The sequence below is a fragment of the Nerophis lumbriciformis genome, linkage group LG26, assembly GCF_033978685.3.
Source record: "Nerophis lumbriciformis linkage group LG26, RoL_Nlum_v2.1, whole genome shotgun sequence".
NCBI classification, from domain to species: domain Eukaryota; kingdom Metazoa; phylum Chordata; class Actinopteri; order Syngnathiformes; family Syngnathidae; genus Nerophis; species Nerophis lumbriciformis.
The window spans coordinates 26,083,424-26,107,114 of NC_084573.2; the positions used below are offsets into that span (position 1 = coordinate 26,083,424).

The 23,691-nt window shown below is 41.2% G+C and overlaps 2 protein-coding genes across 5 annotated transcripts in view; one reads left to right on the forward strand and one right to left on the reverse strand.

The window, feature by feature from the left end:
- LOC133623474 (disks large-associated protein 2) overlaps positions 1-23,383 on the reverse strand; it is a 225,244-nt gene extending 201,861 nt beyond the window's left edge. For all 4 annotated transcript variants that reach the window (XM_072916285.1, XM_072916286.1, XM_072916284.1 and 1 more), the window contains exon 1: positions 23,026-23,383. The gene's annotated coding sequence lies outside the window, so the exon portion shown is untranslated. The remainder of the gene's footprint in view (positions 1-23,025) is intronic.
- The window catches only part of LOC133623473 (uncharacterized), a 125,548-nt gene that overhangs the window by 33,608 nt on the left and 68,249 nt on the right, over positions 1-23,691 (forward strand). Inside the window, exon 3 of the mRNA XM_072916129.1 lies at positions 23,349-23,539. Within this exon, the coding sequence (XP_072772230.1) occupies positions 23,349-23,539 (191 nt within the window). The remainder of the gene's footprint in view (positions 1-23,348; positions 23,540-23,691) is intronic.

The window sequence follows — 23,691 nt, forward strand, 5'->3', positions numbered from 1 at the left end:
GGTTTGAATTTTTTGTCCATCCATCCATTTTTTATTACGCTTGTCCTCATTAGCGTCACGGGTAGGCTGCGGCCCATCCCAGCTGACTTCAAGTGAGAGGCGGGGTACACCCTGGACTCGTCCCCGGCCCCGCTCAGTGATGATCTGAGAGAAAGCGTGAATGGTTGTCTTGTGATTGCCTCTTGGCCACTTGGGAAAGGCTCTAGCTCACCAGTGACCCTGAATAATAGAACATGAATGACACACATTAGCAGTGAAAACAATTGATGGATGGATGGAGATCATTTTAATTGGTTGATAATTCGCTCAGCGGTTGACTGTCCAGTCCAGAGTATACCACGCCTCTTGCCCAAAGTCACCTGGGATAGGCTCCAGCTCACCTCTGACCGGTACACAATGAATGAATGAAAATTTAAATGTTTTGGTCTCAAAAGTCAAACAGTAGAAGAAATCGCTAGTAACTAGAATAGCACTTGGTACAGCGCAAAAGTCCGCCAAGGCCGGGGGTCGGCAACCCACGGCTTGAGAGCCGCATTTAGTGCTGCCCTTGTAGCTCCCTGGAGCTTTTTCAAAAATGTATGAAAACTAGGGATGTCCGATAATATCGGACTGCCGATATTATCGGCCGATAAATGCTTTAAAATGTAATATCGGAAATTATCGTATCGGTTTCAAAAAGTAAAATTTTTGACTTTTTAAAACGCCGCTGTGTACACGGACGTAGGAAGTACAGAGCGCCAATAAATCTTGAAGGGACTGCCTTTGCGTGCCGGCCCAGTCACATAATATCTACGGCTTTTGACACACACACAAGTGAATGCAACGCATACTTGATCAACAGCCATACAGGTCACACTGAGGGTGGCCGTATAAACAACTTTAACACTGTTACAAATATGCGCCACACTGTGAACCCACACCAAACAAGAATAACAAACACATTTCGGGAGAACATCCGCACCGTAACACAACATAAACACAACAGAACAAATAACCAGAACCCCTTGCAGCACTAACTCTTCTGGGACGCTACAATATACACCCCCCGCTACCCCATACCCCCCACCTCAACCTCCTAATGCTCTCTCAGGGAGATCATGTCCCAAATTCCAAGCTGCTGTTTTGAGGCATGTTAAATAAAATAATGCATTTTGTGACTTCAATAATAAATATGGCAGTGCCATGTTGGCATTTTTTTCTATAACTTGAGTTGAAGTTGTTCTCTTATTTTGGAAAACCTTGTTACATTGTTTAATGCATCCTGCCGGGCATCACAATAAAATTCGGCATAATAATGTGTTAATTCCACAACTGTATATCTCGGTATTGGTTGATATCGGTATCGGTAATTAAGAGTTGGACAATATCGGAATATCTGATATCGGCAAAAAAGCCATTATCGGACATCTCTAATGAAAACGGAAAAAGATGGGGGGAGGGGGGGTATATTTCTTGTTTTAATACGGTTTCTGCAGGAGGACAAACAAGACACAAACATCCCTAATTGTTAGAAAGCCCACTGTTTATTATGTGTGCGTTTATGCTTTGGCAAGCGTTTTGTCCCACTATTTTCGGCGGTCCTTGAACTCACCGTAATTATGTGGACTGTGACGCAACTGTTTGTTTACATTTACAACTTTCTCCGGCGCTGACAAAGAAAGATGTGTTTTATGCCACTCCTTCTTTGTCTCATTTTGTCCACCAAACATTTTATGCTGTGTGCGTGAATGCACAAAGGTGAACTTTGTTGATGGTATTGACTTGTGTGGAGTGCTAATCAGGCCTATTTGGTCAGTGCACGACTGCGAGCTAATCGATGCTAACATGCTATTTAGGCTAACTGTATGTACATATTGCATCATCATGCCTTGTTTGTAGGTATATTTGAGCTCATTTAATTTCCTTCACTTATGTCCTCCCTGTATTTAACTTTTATTTGCATGTCTCATGACACATTATCTGTATGTAATATTGGCTGCATTTCTGATAGTTGTTTGTGTGCCATGTTGTTCCAGACCACAGCAAACGTTAGCCAGCTCGCAAAGATTGTAATAAATCCATTAGAAGAAGACAGCCTGCCGTTTCCTTTAACTTGGACACACACATCTATATCTTTGGCCACTCTAAGCCAGTCATTTCCGGGAGTTAGTTCACCCTCTGAGAAGCCTTCGTTTTTACTAATGTTTTCCAATATTGTGAAAATGTGTAGATTAAGTATTAAAATTTCAACAAATGACACATTGTCATTTTGATAGTAGGCTAATATAGCTAATATAGACACATCATGTGTTGCCTTCATTATAAGACTTATATAAGGCTCTTAATTTTTTGCTTCCAGATAGATTAAAAAAAAAAAAAATGTGGTCCAATATGGCTTTCAACATTTTGGGTTGCCGACCCCTGGCAATCCAATTCCAACACCAAAATTGTACATCTTTACATTTTAGGTAATGCCCAAAGTCATGTACCGTATTTTTCGGAGTATAAGTCGCTCCGGGGTATAAGTCGTACCGACCGAAAATGCATAATAAAGAAGGAAAAAAACATATATAAGTCGCACTGGAGTATACGTCGCAATTTTTGGGGAAATTTATTTGATAAAACCCAACACCAAGAATAGACATTTGAAAGGCAATTTAAAATAAATCAAGAATAGTGAACAACAGGCTGAATAAGTGTACGTTATATGAGGCATAAATAACCAACTGAGAACGTGCCTGGTATGTTAACGTAACATATTATGGTAAGAGTCATTCAAATAACTATAACATATAGAACATGCTATACGTTTACCAAACAATCTGTCACTCCTAATCGCTAAATCCCATGAAATCTTATACGTCTAGTTTCTTACGTGAATGAGCTAAATATTATTATTTGATATTTTACGGTAATGTGTTAATAATTTCACACATAAGTCGCTCCTGAGTATAAGTCGCACCTCCGGCCAAACTATGAAAAAAACTGCGACTTATAGTCCGAAAAATACGGTATGTTTGCTTGAGGAAGAAAGTGAATGCCATTAAAGAGTGAAGTGAAAAAAAATATCATATGCACCATTTGGCCCCATCGCTTTATTAAAGGAACACTGCACTTTTTAAAAAAAATTTGCCCTTCATTATGTGAGGCAAGAATACATATGTTTTCCTCTTTTCTGGGCGTTCTGCGGCTAACGATGCAAGTAATGGAGATATGTTCTATTCCGCCTATTAAGCCCTCAAAAAACCATCCGAAAACCTCCAAAATCATTTTATATACATGCTGCAAGTATGTACCTGTATGTAGTGTAGTACCAAGCACATGCATGATAACATGCAATATGTACTTTATTTTGGTCATTTTACGCATGAACGCAACTTATTTTATGGGCACAGTGATTTCGCATAGCAACGAACGCTGCTTTAGTCAACAGTAGTAAAGGGAGCAGATGTTGTGTTGGCTGCCACCAACGGCAGACGTTGTGAGAGCCTTGGAGCGTTATCATGTAGCCCTATTGCGAAACGTTTCATATAAGAACAAAAAAACAGTGACTTACAATTAGGGCTGGTGGATAAAACTATGTCATCATATAATGCAATAGACGCGTAATTGATAGCAATAAAATGGGTTCCCATATATATAGGAGAGACTGATCTCCAAATGAACCCTGATTGAAACACAATTTAAATGTGAGTGGTTGATGAGCCTTTTGTGTGCTGGTTGGTCGTTGTATCTCTCTCTTTTATTTTTTAATTATTTATTTTATTTAATTATTTATTTATTTTTACTTATTGGGGAGGAAAAAACAGCATTTGATGCATTTTTGGCTGTTCCTGTCAGCTATATGTGTCTGAAACCCAATAAACATAGGTTTATTTAAAAAACAAAAAAACTTTTTGTTTTTTTCTTCAATTTCGGAGGAAACCGTAAGTTGCAAAGCAAGGTTGGTTGCATGAACAAAGGCACTCACTCTCTGGTAACCGAGCAACGCGGGAAGTGGTCGCTGATCAGTGGGAGTGACACGCTAACACTTTGGTTGCGCCATTTTGTTGTCTAGCAGTGGATTTTTTGCATGGAGTGAGAAGAGAAAGTAAAAATGAAGAAATTGTGGATAACACAGGATAAGTCACCTGGACAGTATAGCATTTTTATGTTTATTTTTTTAAACGGACCGTAGTCAGATTAACGTGGTCTGTAAATTACGCAAGGCGCTCGTCCCCACCAGGACCGGTAATACCACACCACCTGAGCTGCGCTTACCCTTTAGAGCACAGCTGTAACTTCCTGGCACTAAACCTGCAGAAAATAGTTCTTTTCAGGTTTCTCTCTGTTTACATTTTCACGGTTTGCACTTTTTTCTTACATTTATTAAGCATTTTTTATGTATTCCTTATTTTTTCACCCTCATTTAATAAGTTATTGTTAAGTGTTCGATATGATTTTACAATTTTGTTTACATTGATTGTTGTAGTGTTAACTTTCCTTTCCTTTCTGCCATGATAGCTGAGGGAATTATAATCAGAGAAAGGTTACATTTAATAAATTTGTCTCCTATTTCTTATTTTCGATAGGTCATAAAAATGATCAATAATTATTGGTATCGACCGATACAAAACGCTTATATCGTGATACAGTTTTCAGCCATGTTTGTATCTTTCAGCACTCGTGCTCTCCTTGAGCTGGTAAATTCAGAATAATCCTCACTTCTCAGGTAAAAAAATCTTTCTATGTTGTGATGGTCTTATGCTGCATTCCGTTTGTTGAGAGCCATATAGTATCAAGTTGGTCATGTGTGTATTTTTCAAAGTTGACCAACTTCTCGACCTGATGCCACAACCTTCTACTATACAGGTATTCAAAGGATATGCAGCAGCAGCTAAAAACCCTCTTCTTTTTCTTTATCTTTTGGCTGGTCGCAACCAACGTTGTTAGCAGTTCAAGCTAGTGTTGTACTGATACCAATATTTTTCTACCGGTACTAAAATTATTTCGGTACTTTTCGATACTTTTCTAAATAAAGGGGACCACAAAAAATTGCATTCTTGGCTTTATTTTAACAGAAAAATCTTACGGTGCATTAAACATATGTTTCTTATTGCAGATTTGTCCTTAAATAAAATAGTGAACATACTTGACAACTTGTCTATTAGTAGTAAGTAAATAAACAAAGGCTCTTAATTAGTCTGCTAACGTATGCAGTAACAAATTGTGTCATTTTCCATTATATTATTTTGTCAAAATTATTAAGGACAAGCGGTAGAAAATGTATTATTCATCTATTTGTTCATTTACCGATAATATCTGCTTACTTTCTCTTCTAACATGTTCTATCTACACTTCTGTTAAAATTTAATAATCATGTATTCTTCTGTTGTTTGGATGCTTTACATTAGTTTTGGATGATACCACAAATTTGGGTATCAATCCGATACCAAGCCGTTACAAGATCATAAATTGGTCATATTCAAAGTCCTCATGTGTCCAGGGACATATTTAGTTTATAAACATAATATAATTTTTTTTTAAACGAAAGAAGATGTTGTGATGCCAAAAAATATTGACGTAATCGTAGTAGTATCGACTAGATACGCTCTTGTACTTGGTATCGTTACAGTGGATGTCAGGTATAGATCCACCAAAGGCGTTTGTTTACATTTTGACGCCGGTGAGTTACGGTTTTCTGTCTACACACATTGTCTGCTTGTAAGTACTCTGTGATTGTGCGCTGCCAAACATGCTCCTCTGCTCGTAAACCAGCAATTACACAATGTAATGACGACGGGGGGGGGTGGTGGACCGGTACTTTTCAGAGGCGGTATAGTACCGAATTTGATTCATTAGTATCGTGGTACCATACTAATACCGGTATACCGTACACCCCAAGTTCAAGCTAATAGCTGGCTACTCGCTAATGGTCGGAGGAGCACTGTGAGCAAGACAATGTGTCACGACGCCAGACAAGTAGTTCCTCGGTGTTATCTCTTATGTAACAATGTCGTTATAGCTTGGTTATATGCTATACGCAGGTCACAGCATGTAAATAAAGCGTTGTTGGCTTTAAAGGCAGAATAGATGAATCCCCATTGCCTGCATTGTTAGCCGCCTCGTACGAGCAGTTTTTTACTATTTCGAATGCACAGAAAAGAGAAAGGCATGTGTTTCTGTCTCACACAAGGAAATCCGTAGTCGTTTTTGCATTTAGGTCCTTGCTGAGTGAATGACAAACTGTCATGAAAACACTCCCTTGGCAAATGTAAACAGAGACGGTCTTGTGATAGGCTCCAACGCGCTGCTATGACACCATTTGTCATTCTGAACATCTTGTGCTCAATAGTCTTTTTCACATTAAAAAAAAAACATGAATTTGAAAAATCCCTACCTGTGTGTTGGTTTTCGTGGTACACAGCTTGTACTTTTGAGCGGTAGCTCTTCTGGTTCCTACTTTGCTGTCATGACACAATTGGGTCTGACAAGATGTCACCATAACTACGTGTATGGCAGGGCTGATCCTGAACCCAAATTTTAAGGAAAATAAATGTTTTACTCAGCAGTAATGTAATATTGTACTATTGGAGTTTGAACGTGCTTAAGTGTGATATTGCACCCAATCACCACAACTCCAGACATAGGACATAGTGAAAAGATACATATGTAGTGAGAAATTTTGTTGGTTATTAAGCTTTGTCAAGCAGAACATCTTGTCGGTTTTGTTAGGTTAGATACTATATATACCTGTCTGTGGTTTCTCTTTTGTTTTTTAATTATTTTATATATATAGTTTTTTGAAGGTTTCCCCTTCATTGCCACTATATCAGTGGTTCTTAACCTTGTTGGAGGTACTGAACCCCACCAGTTTCATATGCACATTCACCGAACCCATCTTTAGTGAAAAATAAAATGTTTTTTTTCAAATTCAAGACAAAGTTATATGTTTTTGGTAACACTTTAGTATGGGGAACATATTCTAAGTAACGAATACTTAATTTAGAGTTATTTGGACACTAGGGGAACATTCTAAGTAATAAAGACTTAATTTAGAGTTATTTGGTTAGGGTTAGGGTCAGGGTTAGAGAGTTAGGGTTATAATAAGGCCATGTCGAATAAGCCATTAATAAGTACTTAATAATTATTAGTTAAGAGCCAATATGTTACTAATTTGCATGTTAATAAGCAACTAATTAATGGTGAATATGTTCCCCATACTAAAGTGTTACCGTGTTTTTTGTACTGGTGCACAAAATGAACAGTGCATGAACATCACCTTGTTCAAACAACAAAACCAACACAGTGCATAAACTCACAACAAATTACACACCTGCAAACCAGTCAGCTGTTGCCGTATCCGTAATACGCCGATAGGCAGAAGTTTGTATTTACACGATGAGTCGGGTGTGTTTTGACCTCCGCCGAACCTCTGAGGCCGACTCACCGAACCCCTAGGGTTCCATCGAACCCAGGTTAAGAACCACTGCACTATATGCATGGTGGTGGGGGCGTGGCTAGGGGCGTGGTCAACATGACATCATATATGACATAATTATGTTTTCATTTTGATTTGCAATATGCCCATGTGGTGATATCCTTTACACACTGATGTCGCTTTTTGATGCAGTACCGCCTGAGGGATCGAAGGTTTGTAATATCATCACTTACGTGCAGTGATTTCTCCAGATTCTCTGAACCTTTTGATGATATTACGGACCGTAGATGGTGAAATCCCTAATTTCCTTGCAATAGCTCGTTGAGAAATGTTGTTTTTAAACTGTTCGACAATTTGCTCACACAGTTGTTCACAAAGTGGTGACCCTCGCCCCATCCTTGTTTGTGAATGACTGAGCATATATTTTCTAAACAAATGTATGTATGTTTAAGAACAAATATCAGTGTTATTAATAATACCATTAATAATATTAATATTAACATATCAGAATCAGAATGACAATTAGCTTTAACACAAAGAATTTCACTTGTTAGACTGTGCTCTCTTTGTTCAATGCAGTTTCATATGCTGCTGCTTATTGTAAAGGGTAGCTCAAACTATACTTTAATGTTGCAATTTAGTTTGCCAAATATGTAACCAGTCCTTTGAGTTAGATTTTGAAAAAAAAAAAAAAAAAAGGTGTTTTGTTGATATTCTTCACATTGTAAAAATTACCACACTAAAGTGCATTATATAAACACATTAAGTTCACATACATGTAGGAATCACTTTAGATTAATAGTATAATTTGGAGTAAACTGAAAAAAGAAATACAGTTAAGCAGGATGAAGGTTGAGCTGTAATGCCGCTAGCTAAATGCTAACGTACAATGGACTAGCTCAGTGTTTTTCAATCTTTTTTTGAGGCAAGGCACATTTTTCTCATTAAAATAACCGGAGGCACACCACCAGCAGAAAACGTTAAAAAAAATGAAACTCCACCAGGTCGTCATGCCTTATTTTGAGTTTGTTAGTGTTTTCCTGTGTAGTGCTTTAGTTCTTGTCTTGCGCTGTTATTTTGGTGGCCCTTCCTGTTTTGTTGGTGTTTTCCTGTAGCAGTTTCATGTCTTCCTTTGAGCGCTATTCCGCGCACCTGGTTTGTGTTAGCAAGCAAGGCTATTTACATTGTTGCTATCCTTATTTGTGTGGACATTGTTGATTGTCATGTCAAGAACGGACGTACTTTGTGGACGCAGTAAGTTTTTGCTGTCGTCCAGCGTTCTGTTTCTGTTTACTTTGTAGCCAGTTCAGTTTTACTTTCATTTTGCATAGCCATTGCCTTTCCCTTTCGTTAATTTTTGGTTTAAGCATTACATACCTTTTTACCTGCACACTGCCTCCCGATATGGTCTGCATATTGGGATCACAACAAACCATCCTCGTCTCACCCGACACTTTACGACTTTTACAAAGCAATTAACTACCCGCTGCCACCTACTGACATGGAGTATTACATGGTTACCCTGCCAAGTTTTACACAGCACAGACACTAAGCAACGGCACATTATTTGCAGATTATAATTATTGATTTGCAAAAAATATCTTTTGGACCAATTAGGTGAAGTTGCATAATTTCCCACGGCACACCAGACAATATCTCACGGCACACTAGTGTGCCGCGGCACATTGGTTGAAAAACTCTGGACTAGCTCATAGACAAGATAACTCAAATTAGCATGTCCAATCGCAGACACGTATACTGTATATAAACAATCACTCACACTAACATTCATATCTATGGACAATTTACAGTCTCCAATGAAGCTAACATGAATATTTTTGGAATATGGGAAGAAACTGGAGTGCTCGGAGAAAACCCCACGCCCACGGGTACAAACGCAAGATACACACGGCAATGTCAAAACGGAGGTTCCAAGACGCACACGGCTTAAATTTAGACGTTATTGTCGGTAGTAATATCAAAAGATTTAGGGTAATTTACACTGGCTGCATTAATTAGCTTAAAATACCTTTCTCTTCAATTTTCTCTCCTGACTTTTGCCAGGTGTCAACTCATTTAGGTGCGCGACCAGCTGCTGACGCGCTTCTGACAGGCGATTTAGATTTTTTTTATTTTCTAAATAAAGCAATGAGGAAAGTTTTTGTGATATTTGAGCTTTTTTTCCAAACTTATTATAGCTAACAGTACCTAAATAATAGACTATATACAGTATATCCATTCATACAATTCATCACTTAAATTTGTTTTCATGTTAAAAAAAATGTGTTGATGGAAAAAAAAAAAAAAAAAAAAAAAACTATTTTGAAGGTGTGGCGGCAGTAAATTTACTGTGGCGTTGCGCCAAGATCGTTTACATGTAGGGGAAACCCTGTGTGTGTGTATACATATATATATATATATATATATATATATATATATATATATATATATATATATATATATATTAGGGCTGCAACAACTAATCGATTAAAAATCGATTATAAAAATAGTTGGCGATTAATTTAGTCATCGATTCGTTGGATCTATGCTATGCGCATGCGCAGAGGCTATTTATTTATTTTATTTTATTTTATTTTATTTTTTTATTTTTTTTATAAACCTTTATTTATAAACTGCAACATTTCCAAACAGCTGAGAAACAATAATCAAAATAAGTATGGTGCCAGTATGCTGGGTTTTTTTTCCAATAAAATACTGGAAAGGATAGAATTGTAGTTTGTCTCTTTTATCCGATTAGTAATCGATTAATCGAAGTAATAATCGACAGATTAATCGATTATCAAATTAGTTGTTAGTTGTAGCCCTAATATATATATATATATATATATATATATATATATATATATATATATATATATATATATATATATATATATATATATATATATACATATATATATACGTACGTGTGTGTGTGTGTATATATAATTATAAATATATATATGATTTATTATTATATATACATGTATTATATATCATATATGTATGCATCTATGCATATATAAATGTGTGTGTGTGTGTGTGTGTATATATATATATATGTATATATATATATATATATATATATATATATATATATATATATATATATATATATATATATATATATATATACATACACATATATGTATCTGCGATGAGGTGGCGACTTGTCCAGGGTGTACACTGCCTTCCGCCTAAATGCAGCTGAGATAGGCTCCAGCAAAAAGGGACAAGCGGTAGAAAATGGATGGATGGACATATATGTATATCCATCCATCCATCCATCCATCTTCTTCCGCTTATCCGAGGTCGGGTCGCGGGGGCAGCAGCCTAAGCAGGGAAGCCCAGACTTCCCTCTCCCCAGCCACTTCGTCCAGCTCCTCCCGGGGGATCCCGAGGCGTTCCCAGGCCAGCCGGGAGACATAGTCTTCCCAACGTGTCCTGGGTCTTCCTCGTGGCCTCCTACCGGTCGGACATGCCCTAAACACCTCCCTAGGGAGGCGTTCGGGTGGCATCCTGACCAGATGCTCGAACCACCTCATCTGGCTCCTCTCGATGTGGAGGAGCAGCGGCTTTACTTTGAGCTCCCCCCGGATGACAGAGCTTCTCACCCTATCTCTAAGGGAGAGCCCCGCCACCCGGCGGAGGAAACTCATTTCGGCCGCTTGTACCCGTGATCTTGTCCTTTCGGTCACAACCCAAAGCTCATGACCATAGGTGAGGATGGGAACGTAGATCGACCGTTAAATTGAGAGCTTTGCCTTCCGGCTCAGCTCCTTCTTCACCACAACGGATCGATACAGCGTCCGCATTACTAAAGACGCCGCACCGATCCGCCTGTCGATCTCACGATCCACTCTTCCCTCACTCGTGAACAAGACTCCGAGGTACTTGAACTCCTCCACTTGGGGCAAGATCTCCTCCCCAACCCGGAGATGGCACTCCACCCTTTTCCGGGCGAGAACCATGGACTCGGACTTGGAGGTGCTGATTCTCATCCCAGTCGCTTCACGCTCAGCTGCGAACCGATCCAGTGAGAGCTGAAGATCCTGGCTAGATGAAGCCATCAGGACCACATCATCTGCAAAAAGCAGAGACCTAATCCTGCAGCCACCAAACCGGATCCCCTCAACGCCTTGACTGCGCCTAGAAATTCTGTCCATAAAAAAGTTATGAACAGAATCGGTGACAAAGGGCAGCCTTGGCGGAGTCCAACCCTCACCGGAAACGTGTCCGACTTACTGCCGGCAATGCGAACCAAGCTCTGACACTGATCGTACAGGGAGCGGACCGCCACAATCAGACAGTCCGAAACCCCATACTCTCTGAGCACTCCCCACAGGACTTCCCGAGGGACACGGTCGAATGCCTTCTCCAAGTCCACAAAGCACATAGACTGGTTGGGCAAACTCCCATGCACCCTCAAGGACCCTGCCGAGAGTATAGAGCTGGTCCACAGTTCCACGACCAGGACGAAAACCACACTGTTCCTCCTGAATCCGAGGTTCGACTATCCGGCGTAGCCTCCTCTCCAGTACACCTGAATAGACCTTACCGGGAAGGCTGAGGAGTGTGATCCCACGATAGTTAGAACACACCCTCCGGTTCCCCTTTTTAAAGAGAGGAACCACCACCCCGGTCTGCCAATCCAGAGGTACTGCCCCCGATGTCCACGCGATGCTGCAGAGTCTTGTCAACCAAGACAGCCCTACAGCATCCAGAGCCTTAAGGAACTCCGGGCGGATCTCATCCACCCCCAGGGCCTTGCCACCGAGGAGCTTTTTAACTACCTCAGCAACCTCAGCCCCAGAAATAGGAGAGCCCACCACAGATTCCCCAGGCACTGCTTCCTCATAGGAAGACGTGTTGGTGGGATTGAGGAGGTCTTCGAAGTATTCCCTCCACCGATCCACAACTTCCGCAGTCGAGGTCAGCAGAACACCATCAGCACCATACACGGTGTTGGTAGTGCACTGCTTCCCCTTCCTGAGGCGGCAGATGGTGGTCCAGAATCGCTTCGAAGCCGTCCGGAAGTCGTTTTCCATGGCTTCCCTGAACTCCTCCCATGTCCGAGTTTTTGCCTCCGCGACCGCTGAAGCCGCACACCGCTTGGCCTGTCGGTACCTGTCCGCTGCCTCAGGAGTCCCATGAGCCAAAAGAACCCGATAGGACTCCTTCTTCAGCTTGACGGCATCCCTCACCGCCGGTGTCCACCAACGGGTTCTAGGATTACCGCCACGACAGGCACCAACTACCTTGCGGCCAGGAGCTCCAATCAGCCGCCTCGATAATAGAGGTGCGGAACATGGTCCACTCGGACTCAATGTCCAGCACCTCCCTCGTGACATGTTCAAAGTTCTTCCGGAGGTGGGAATTGAAACTCTCTCTGACAGGAGACTCTGCCAGACGTTCCCAGCAAACCCTCACAATGCGTTTGGGCCTGCCAGGTCTGTCCGGCATCCTCCCCCACCATCGCAGCCAACTCACCACCAGGTGGTGATCGGTAGAAAGCTCTGCCCCTCTCTTCACCCGAGTGTCCAAAACATGAGGCCGTAAATCCGATGACACAACTACAAAGTCGATCATAGAACTGCGGCCTAGGGTGTCCTGGTGCCAAGTGCACATATGGACCTTTATGCTTGAACATGGTGTTCGTTATGGACAATCCGTGACGGGCACAAAAGTCCAATAACAAAACACCACTTGGGTTCAGATCCGGGCGGCCATTCTTCCCAATCACGCCTCTCCAGGTTTCACTGTCGTTGCCAATATGAGCGTTGAAGTCCCCCAGTAGAACGAGGGAATCACCCGGGGGAGCACTCTCAAGTACTCCCTCGAGTGAATCCAAAAAGGGTGGGTACTCTGAGCTGCTGTTTGGCGCGTAAGCGCAAACAACAGTCAGGACCCGTCCCCCCACCCGAAGGCGGAGGGAAGCTACCCTCTCGTCCACCGGGTTGAACTCCAACATGCAGGCTCTGAGCCGGGGGGCAAGAAGAATTGCCACCCCAGCCCGTCGCCTCTCACTGCCGGCAACGCCAGAGTGGAAGAGAGTCCAGCCCCTCTCGAGAGAACTGGTTCCAGAGCCCTTGCTGTGCGTCGAGGTGAGTCCGACTATATCCAACCGGAACTTCTCTACCTCGCGCACTAGCTCAGGCTCCTTCCCCCCCAGCGAGGTGACGTTCCACGTCCCAAGAGCTAACTTCTGTAGCCGAGGATCGGACCGCCACATGCCCTGCCTTCGGCTCCCGCCCAGCTCACATTGCACATATATATATATATATACATATTTGTATATATATGTATGTATATATATATAATATATATATATATATATATATATATATATATATATATATATATATCCATCCATCCATCCATCTTCTTCCGCTTATCCGAGGTCGGGTCGCGGGGGCAGCAGCCTAAGCAGGGAAGCCCAGACTTCCCTCTCCCCAGCCACTTCGTCCAGCTCTTCCTGTGGGACCCCGAGGCGTTCCCAAACGTAGATTGACCGGTAAATTGAGAGCTTTGCCTTCCGGCTCATCACCACAACGGATCAATACAGCGTCCGCATTACTGAAGACGCCGCACCGATCCGCCTGTCGATCTCACGATCCACTCTTCCCTCACTCGTGAACAAGACTCCGAGGTACTTGAACTCCTCCACTTGGGGCAAGATCTCCTCCCCAACCCGGAGATGGCACTCCACCCTTTTCCGGGCGAGAACCATGGACTCGGACTTGGAGGTGCTGATTCTCATCCCAGTTGCTTCACACTCGGCTGCGAACCGATCTATATATATATATATATATATATATATATATATATACACGTTAGGTCAGGAAAAAACACAGAGGCTATTTCATCCTTACAAACCTGTTTTGCAGGTTTCCCTGCCTTTCAGGGGATTTTTCCTCTGAAGAGCAGGGAAACCTGCGAAACAGGCTTGTAGGGATTAAATAACCTCTGTGTTTTTTTCATCCCTACAAGCCTGTTTCGCAGGTTTCCCTGCTCTTCGGGGGATTTTTCCTCTGAAAGGCAGGGAAACCTGCGAAACAGGCTTGTAGGGATGAAATAGCCTCTGTGTTTTTTCCTGACCTAATGTATATTCCGCTCTACCACGGTATTGAGCACTGTATAACGGATAAACCACAGAAACCTTGACTATATACAATATATATATATATATATATATATATATATATATATATATATATATATATATATATATATATATATATATATATATACCTGTCTTTCTTTTTGTGTTAGCATGAAAAAAATTACAATTGCTCATCAAAGTCGTCAAGCTCACCCATGGTGTACAACAAAAGTAGTGGTAGAGTAAGCAGTCTTGCTCCGGCTCTACCCTCTATAATAGTAACAGTAACTCAGTACGGTATGAGTAATTTTTTCAAAATATCCACTTGATTTCTAACTTGTCTCATCTGCCTATAGACGAAATTAAATATGATTGGATTTCGTCTGTCAAAAAATAAAATCTCGTTTTAATTCGTTGAATGAATACTCAATTAATTCCAGCATTGTTTTAGTCAACATGCATTTGTTTTTAATCTTTATTGTCTTATATGAGTCAGGGAAAAATAGGTTTTTGACGATAACTTAAAATGAACATTTTTAGTCAACAAAAGAATGAAAAATGGTTCCATTTTCCAATTGGTAAATTTGGTTCTATTTGGACCAGTAATGGACACACATACACACAGCCCTAATCATTTTTTGCACTTTTGCTCCCACTTCAACCTTAGTGGGGAATTGTGCTCCAATAAGCATCTGTCTAGTCGCTAACTGCATTCCTACCAGGATCTGCATGGCGCAGTAGAAGTCCCGTTTAGCCTCTAGGGACTGCTTGCAGAAAGCTCCAAGAATTTCCCTGAGCCATCAGCCATCTGAACGAGGCGTTTAGGGATAATTGTGTAGCCTCTGGAGGATCAGAGATGCAAAAAGCTGCCAGGGGAGCTCCAGTGAGCTCAGACTCTCTAAAATTCTGTTCACGATTAGCACCTCAGTCTCATCCAGTTAGGTAACTTCCACCTAACTGGATGATTGAATGACGTGTGCCATTATCTTAGCGGACACAATATACAGTGAAACCTTCAAGGTAAACATCTGTCCATGCTATGTACGTATGAAGAAGAGTTAACCATGGTATGTTAAAACTAAATAGAAATAAAAGGCCTTATGGAGATGAAACAGGGAGATACTGTCACATCATGGCACATAATCGTATTGTTGCACTGAACATGTTTCTGCCGACATGAAGCATCACAACCCAGCCTGAGATGTTTCTTTTGTTGTTACACAGTAGTACCTCAACTTAGGAGGTTCTATGACCGAGTTCTTAACTCAAAACACTCCTCAAATCACTGTCGCCTGTTGAAATGAATTGAAATGAATTTAGTCGGTGCTTGGCCCTCCGGAAACACTACAATTTTAACATGTAACATGCCTTTTAAAAAGAAAAGAACTAACTTTTAGATAAGAAATATTTTTTGAAAAGCAATACAGTAAAAATGAACTCCAAATAACTACAGTAGTTTTATTAAGTAATGTAATAACAATGTACAATATTTACCTTGGAAAACAGACTTTTACGGTATCTCCTTCCAACTGCTTCTTAGTCAACCACACCATCAGCAGCTTCTCCATATTTTCATGGATAAATGTCCCCCATTTGTACAAAACCCAAAACCAGTGAAGTTGGCACGTTGTGTAATTCGTAAATAGAAACAGAATACAATGATTTGCAAATCCTTTTCAACTTAGATTCAATTAAATAGACTGCAAAGACAAGATATTTAATGTTCGAAATGACAAACTTTATTTTTTTTTGCAAATAATCATTAACTTAGAATTTAATGGCAGCAACACATTGCAAAAATGTTGGCACAGGGGCATTTTTACCACTGTGTTACATGGCCTTTCCTTTTAACAACACTCAGTAAACGTTAAGGAACTGAGGAGACCAATTTTTGAAGCTTTTCAGGTGGATTTCTTTACCATTCTTGCTTGATGTACAGCTTAAGTTGTTCAACAGTACAGGGTCTCCGTTGTTGTATGTTACGCTTCATAATGTGCTGCACATTTTCAATGGGAGACAGGTCTGGACTACAGGCAGGCCAGTCTAGTACCCGCACTCTTTTACTACAAAGCCACGCTGTTGTAACACGTGCAGAATGTTGCTTGGCATTGTCTAGCTGAAATAAGCAGGGGCGTCCATGAAAAAGACGTTGCTTGGATGGCAACATATGTTGCTCCAAAACCTGTATGTACCTTTCAACATTAACTGTGCCTTCACAGATGTGTCAGTCACCCATGCATTGGGTACTAATACACCCCATACCATCACAGATGCTGGCTTTTGAACTTTGCGCTTATAACAATCCGGATGGTTCTTTTCCTCTTTGTTCCGGAGGACACAACGTCCAGTTTCCCCCCAAAAAATTGAAATGTGGATTCGTCAGACCACAGAACACTTTTCCACTTTGCATGAGTCCATCTTAGATGATCTCGGGCCCAGAGAAGCCAGCGGCGTTTCTGGGTGTTGTTGATAAATGGCTTTCGCTTTGCATAGTAGAGCTTTAACTTGCACTTACAGATGTAGCGACAAACTGTATTTAGTGACAGTGGTTTTCTGAAGTGTTCCTGAGCCCATGTGGTGATATCCTTTAGAGATTGATGTCGGTTTTTGATACAGTGCCGTCTGAGGGATCGAAGGTCACGGTCATTCAATGTTGGTTTCCGGCCATGCCGCTTACGTGCAGTGATTTCTCCAGATTCTCTGAACCTTTTGATATTATGGACCGTAGATGTTGAAATCCCTAAATTTCTTGCAATTGCACTTTGAGAAACGTTGTTCTTAAACTGTTTGACTATTTGCTCACGCAGTTGTGGACAAAGGGGTGTACCTCGCCCCATCCTTTTTTGTGAAAGACTGAGCATTTTTTGGGAAGCTGTTTTTATACCCAATCATGGCATCCACCTGTTCCCAATTAGCCTGCACACCTGTGGGATGTTCCAAATAAGTGTTTGATGAGCATTCCTCAACTTTATCAGTATTTATTGACACCTTTCCCAACTTCTTTGTCACGTGTTGCGGGCATCAAATTCTAAAGTTAATTATTATTTGCAAAAAAAAAAAAAAAAAGTTTATCAGTTTGAACATCAAATATGTTGTCTTTGTAGCATATTCAACTGAATATGGGTTGAAAATGATTTGCAAATCATTGTATTCCATTTATATTTACATCTAACACAATTTCCCAACTCATATGGAAACAGGGTTTGTAGATGAGCTCGGGCGCAGCGAAGCCAGCGGCATTTCTGGGTGTTGTTGATAAATGGCTTTCGCTTTGCATAGTAGAGTTTTAACTTGCACTTACAGATGTAGTGACCAACTGCAGTTACTGACAGTTGTTTTCTGAAGTGGTCCTGAGCCCATGTGGTGATATCCTTTACACACTGATGTCGCTTTTTGATGCAGTACCGCCTGAGGGATCGAAGGTTTGTAATATCATCGCTTACGTGCAGTGATTTCTCCAGATTCTCTGAACCTTTTGATGATATTACGGACCGTAGATGGTGAAATCCCTAAATTCCTTGCAATAGCTCATTGAGAAATGTTGTTCTTAAACTGTTTGTGAATGACTGAGCATTTCATGGAAGCTGCTTTTATACCCAATCATGACACCCACCTGTTCCCAATTAGCCTGTTCACCTGTGGGAAGTTCCAAATAAGTGTTTGATGAGCATTCCTCAACTTTCTCAGTCTTTTTTGCCACTTGTGCCAGCTTTAATGAAACGTGTTACAGGCATCAAATTTAAAATGAGCTAATATTTGCAAAAAATAACAAAGTTTTCCAGTTAGAACATTAAGTATCTTGTCTTTGCAGTCTATTCAATTCAATATAGGTTGAAAAGGATTTGCAATTAATTGTATTCTGTTTTTATTTACGATTTACACAACGTGCCAACTTCACTGGTTTTGAAGTTTGTATATTATTTTAACGTTCTTGGTTGGCATTAGAATCCTTCTGCTTCAGTATGGTACAGACTAGCCGTGCTGCGCTCAAACGACCTCACCAACACGGTCGGTCATTCCTATCTTTAATTAAATGTATATTCTCCGTTCTATTGGTTGGAAAATTAAGTCATGTCGATCTCTACCTATAAGATCATGCTGGCAAGTAAGATTTTACAAGGTTCATTGTGGCATTCGCTACACCAACTAGCATAGCTCAAATTTTGCTCGCAACTTAATGCATAATGATTGGTTGATGGACAGCTTGAGAGAGATGGGTACCGTTCACATTTGAACCAATACAATACCAATTCCCGGTACCTGGGAATCGAGACCAGTACTTAACAGTACCAATTTTTTTGTCCTTTTGTGTGTTAAAAAATAATAATTGTTTTTGATTAAAAAAAATAAAAAATTCTATTGCAACCTTTAAAATGTATCATGGTAACTGTTGTCCAGTTGTTACATTATATATTGTTTTATTATCACATTTCTGAGTCTTAATCACAGTTGCAAGTCCCAGATGTTAGATAGCAGTAGTGTATAGTTGATGGTGTGTTGGCTAGTCAGTTCAGTCTTTGCTGTCTAGTCATTTGTTGTGCCCTAAAAAGTGGTAATACTGTAGTATTGTACTTATTACGCACCAGCTGTTTGATTGTAACGTGCCTCTTAGTTGTAGTTTACATTAACAAATTTGGAGATTGCCATGTGAACTCGCTAATGCTATCAGTAGCACGTCAATAGCAAAGCCAGTGTGTATTAGCATCACGCTAGCGCATTTTTGGAATAGTGGAGTCTTATTTGCATGAACAAAGGCACTCAAAGGGTTAGTGAACAACGCTAAACAGCCAATCGCGTAACAGTATCAACTATCATGTTTGGTTGCGCCATCTTGCTGTCTCGCTGTTGATTCTCTGCACGGTGTGAGAAGAGAAATTAAAAATGAGAGCTGCAGAGAGTAAATTGTCAATAAAACAGGAAAATTCACTTTGACAATATGGCAATTTTTTATTTTGTAAAACTGACTTTTGCTGCGCTCATCGTTTCTTTTCAACCCACGTCCGTTCCCTATTGGGATGTACAGAAACAACAGGTTGGAACTAAAGTGCAGGACTGTAAAATGTAACAAATGTGCTACTTTGAAATAATAATTTGGTCCAATAATATTTAAATAATAGTTACTGCATAATATAAATTAATTTCCATACTTAAAAAAGAATAACCGACCAAATTAAATGTTGCACTGACTACGTAACTTCATGGCACTAAACCTGCATAAAATAGTTCTTCTCAGCTTTCTCTGTTTACATTTTCACACTTGGCACTATTTTGTTACACTTCATTAAGCATGTGTTACATATTCTTTATTTTTGCATCTTAATTTTTAAGAGGTTATTGTTAAGTGTTTATTGTGATTTTACAGCAGGGGTGTCAAACTCAAATACAGAGTGGGCCAAAATTTAAAACTGAACAAAGCCGCGGGCCAAGGTTGAACAAATTAACCTTTTAATAGGGACCCAAACAAGTTTTGCATTGAATATTGAACAAGCAAGGCTTATATAACTTTATAGTGACATGCAAAATCGAGTTTCAAATAATAATAATAATAATAAAATATCAATGGCATATCAAATACAATTTAAATAAAAATTGAATGCCTCTTTTCTATTTGCAGCCTTCTGAGGTAAATATCAACATTAACTTTTTCCACAGGCTAATAAATTTGAAAAGAAAATAACAATGAATAAACCAACCATTCAGGACTTTAAACTGCTCAGTTTGCAACACACTGATCTAATCTGATGTGCCCAAGCCAGATACCTGCCATCTTTTTTTGGATGCTAGTTCATTAATGTCGGGGCTCAGGCTTTGAGCTGAGGCAACCTTCATTATCGAACGAAGGTGTTCATCAGTCATTATATCTCGTAGTCCACCCGGACCACGAGATAAGGCACGTCCACAAGACGTGCCTTAAAGGCACTGCTTTTAACGTCCTCTACGAGTTGTCGTCACGTCCGCTTTTCATACATTCTAACAACGTGCCGGCCCAGTCACAAGATATGTGCGGCTTCTGTACGCACACACACGTGAATGCAAAGCATACTTGATCAACAGTGATACAGGTTACACTGAGGGTGGCCGTATAAACAACTTTAACACTGTTAGAAATATACGCCACACTGTGAATCCACACTAAACAAGAATGACAAACACATTTCGGGAGAACATCCGCACCGTAACACAACATAAACACAACAGAACAAATACTCAGAACCCTTTGCATCACTAACTCTTCCGGGACGCTACAAAATAAACCCTCCCCCCCACACACACACACACACACATCTTGTGAGTGCGTGCAGAAGCCGCACATATTATGTGACTGGGCCAGCACTTGTTGGACTGGATGAAAAGCGGACGTGACGATTTTCGGGAGGGGCACTGACATTTGTGAGTCTCCCGGGAGGGTTGGCAAGTAGGAGAATTAGCGGTGAATGCGGTGTTACCGCGGCACCGCCGCTGTATATAATCGGCAGGCCAGTTCTAGTGTTAATTTGATATCGCCTCAAGGTCCAAGTGAAATTACACGGCAGGCCAATTTATGGCCCGCGGGCCAGAGTTTGATACCCATGTTTTACAGGATGAATGATTGTTTTCCATGCTTGTGTTGACATTTCCTTTCCTTTCTGCCTTTTTAGCCGTCGATATTATAATCAGAAGAAGGTTACATTTGAAATAAAAATGTTAACATTGAATTAATTTTTCTCATAGTCCAAATGTCTCATGGGTCATAAAAAATATCAATAATTATCGATATCGATCAATATAAAAAAACTTACATCGTGATACAGTTTTCAGCCATATCGCCCAGCCCGAATAGCAACTGACGCTGGGGTCAAAGTTGGAATTGCCACAAAACACATTTTAAGATATACAACACTCTACTGCCATCTTTGTCGGCTAAAGTGGATATTGCGCGCCTTATTTCGTCACGTTTTATGTGTCAGGTAAACCATATGATTCCCCTTCCTACTGTATGTTTTCTTCTTGTGTATCAATTAGGGCTGCCAACCTTTGGGCACCACATGATCGATTTGATTAGATTCTTGGGGGTAAGGATTCAAATCAGAATCGATTCTCGATTCAAAATGATTCTCGATTCAAAATCATCCATCCATCCATCCATCCACCTTCTTCCGCTTATCCGAGGTCGGGTCGCGGGGGCAGCAGCCTAAGATTCAAATTCAATACTTTTTTAATAACATTGGGTGCCAGTTCTATGACTAACTACATTCCTCCATAGAATAGATAAGCAGCTGTGATACATTTCTATATTACTGTTTTTGTTTAATAAAATTGTACCCAAACATTTATTGAAGTCAAATACAAGAGAAGTATCACGCACTTGTCTTTTGTAAAGTAAATCTGTATAGCAAATATGGGCATCTACATCAACAATATGATTTCTGAGTGGCTGGACAGGATTGACAGGGGAAATATTTTTTTAAATCTATTTAATCAATTAAAAATTTTACAAAAAAGAATCGCAATTTTTTTGACACCCCAGTATCGAGAGTTAGTGGGCGGCCGAGGGTGGAGTCGGCTCTCTTGCTTGCTTTGTTGGGTCTGCTCCTGTCTCTGACCATGCTCCCCTGTCAGCAGACGATGGCGTTGAACACAGTACAGCCCCCCCCCCCTCCCCCAGTCCCCAGCGTTTACCTGTTTCTCACCTTTTTTGTAAGGGCCGCCGGAAGTTGGCAGACCCGTCAGCGATCCTGTTCTGTCTCCCTGTAATGTTTGTCTGATCTTGAATGGGATTATGCTGAAAATCTTAATTTCTGATTCTGATTTTGATACTGTATCGTAAATATGGATATGTTGGCCCACGGCTCATGAGTATTACATTTTTCCTTTTTTGGGGGGGGGGTGAGAGCAGGTGATGCATTATTATAGCGCAAGTGACTTAGTAGCGAAGACACCCACTCACAGCCATCCGAAAAGCCTGAAGCCCTCTCAGACAACAGGAGGCGGGAATGTGTTTTTATACCTCCAGCATCCGTTTATCTCCATGGCTAGTTTGGATATGTTCAGCGGGCATATGACACATCAGGCTTGCAGCGGCCAGAAGCGACACATGACAGAGTTCACAAAACAAGGGGTCAAAGGGTCTTGGTCCCCCTGACCAACATCGTCATCTTCCATTCATTTCGTCAACAAAAACTAGTCAAAGGGCCAAGTGGGTAAAAATGGTGACATAATGGTTCAATGTTGTTGCAGTCGTAGGCAGTAGGATGGATGTCAAGCTGTTTGACCACATTGTTGGAATAAATACCCCCCTGGTGCCCATTCAGAAACTGGATTGTGGGGCAATCCCCCCCACCCTGCTGGATTATGTCTCCCACACACACCTGAACGTTGTGAATGAATCTGTCAACTGAAGGCTATGTCCATTCGAGACCGTTATCCCCTCCTGAGGCAACTTCTCATCTACCTGTTAAATTCACACACACTCAAGGCAGCAACAGTTTCCCCAGAAAACCTCTCGTTATTCAACAAAAAAAAAAAAAAAAAGAGTGGGTCTTACCGTGCGGCGTGCCTATGTTGCGGAGACATCGGAGCACATATGCCGTGTGTCATCGCACGATGCCCGGGAAGCTGCAGCCGGCCAAGAAGGCGCTTCACATCACAGAAACGGAGAGGGAAGCGCGGGGGTTTTCTCCTGGTTTCTTTTTTTTTTTGGTTGAAGGAAGAGGAGGAGGAGGAGGAAGGGTAGAAGGAGGAGGAGGAGGAGGAGGAGAGGGGAGGCTGAGGAGGCAGCAGTGTGCCGGGCTGTGCTGCTGTGGATCACCTGGAGCTCTGTTTGGCTCCGCATTTACTCCTCCACTGCAGCAGTCGCTTGTTTCACAGGATCCCGCACATCACCGCAAAACCAGGATGTGGACTTTGCCGTCCTGCTGGATTGGGGATTCTGCAGCCCCGTTGCACCATGCGCTTCATCCCCCATCAGAATGCACGCCGATGTCCCTTCTCGCACGCGTCGACGCCTTCGCCTGACTCGTATCCCTTGGCGACAAGGGGCAGCTTCTGATGAGTCACAGGTTCTTTTCGGTGGGCCCTGTACTGACTTATTGTTGGCATCACGCAAGCTTCAACTAAACAAGGGGCTCTCAACCTTTTTGACCTCGGGGCCCAACTCTTCCACTACAAAGGGGCCCACTCAAATATTAATTATCTTGATTTTAATAGTATT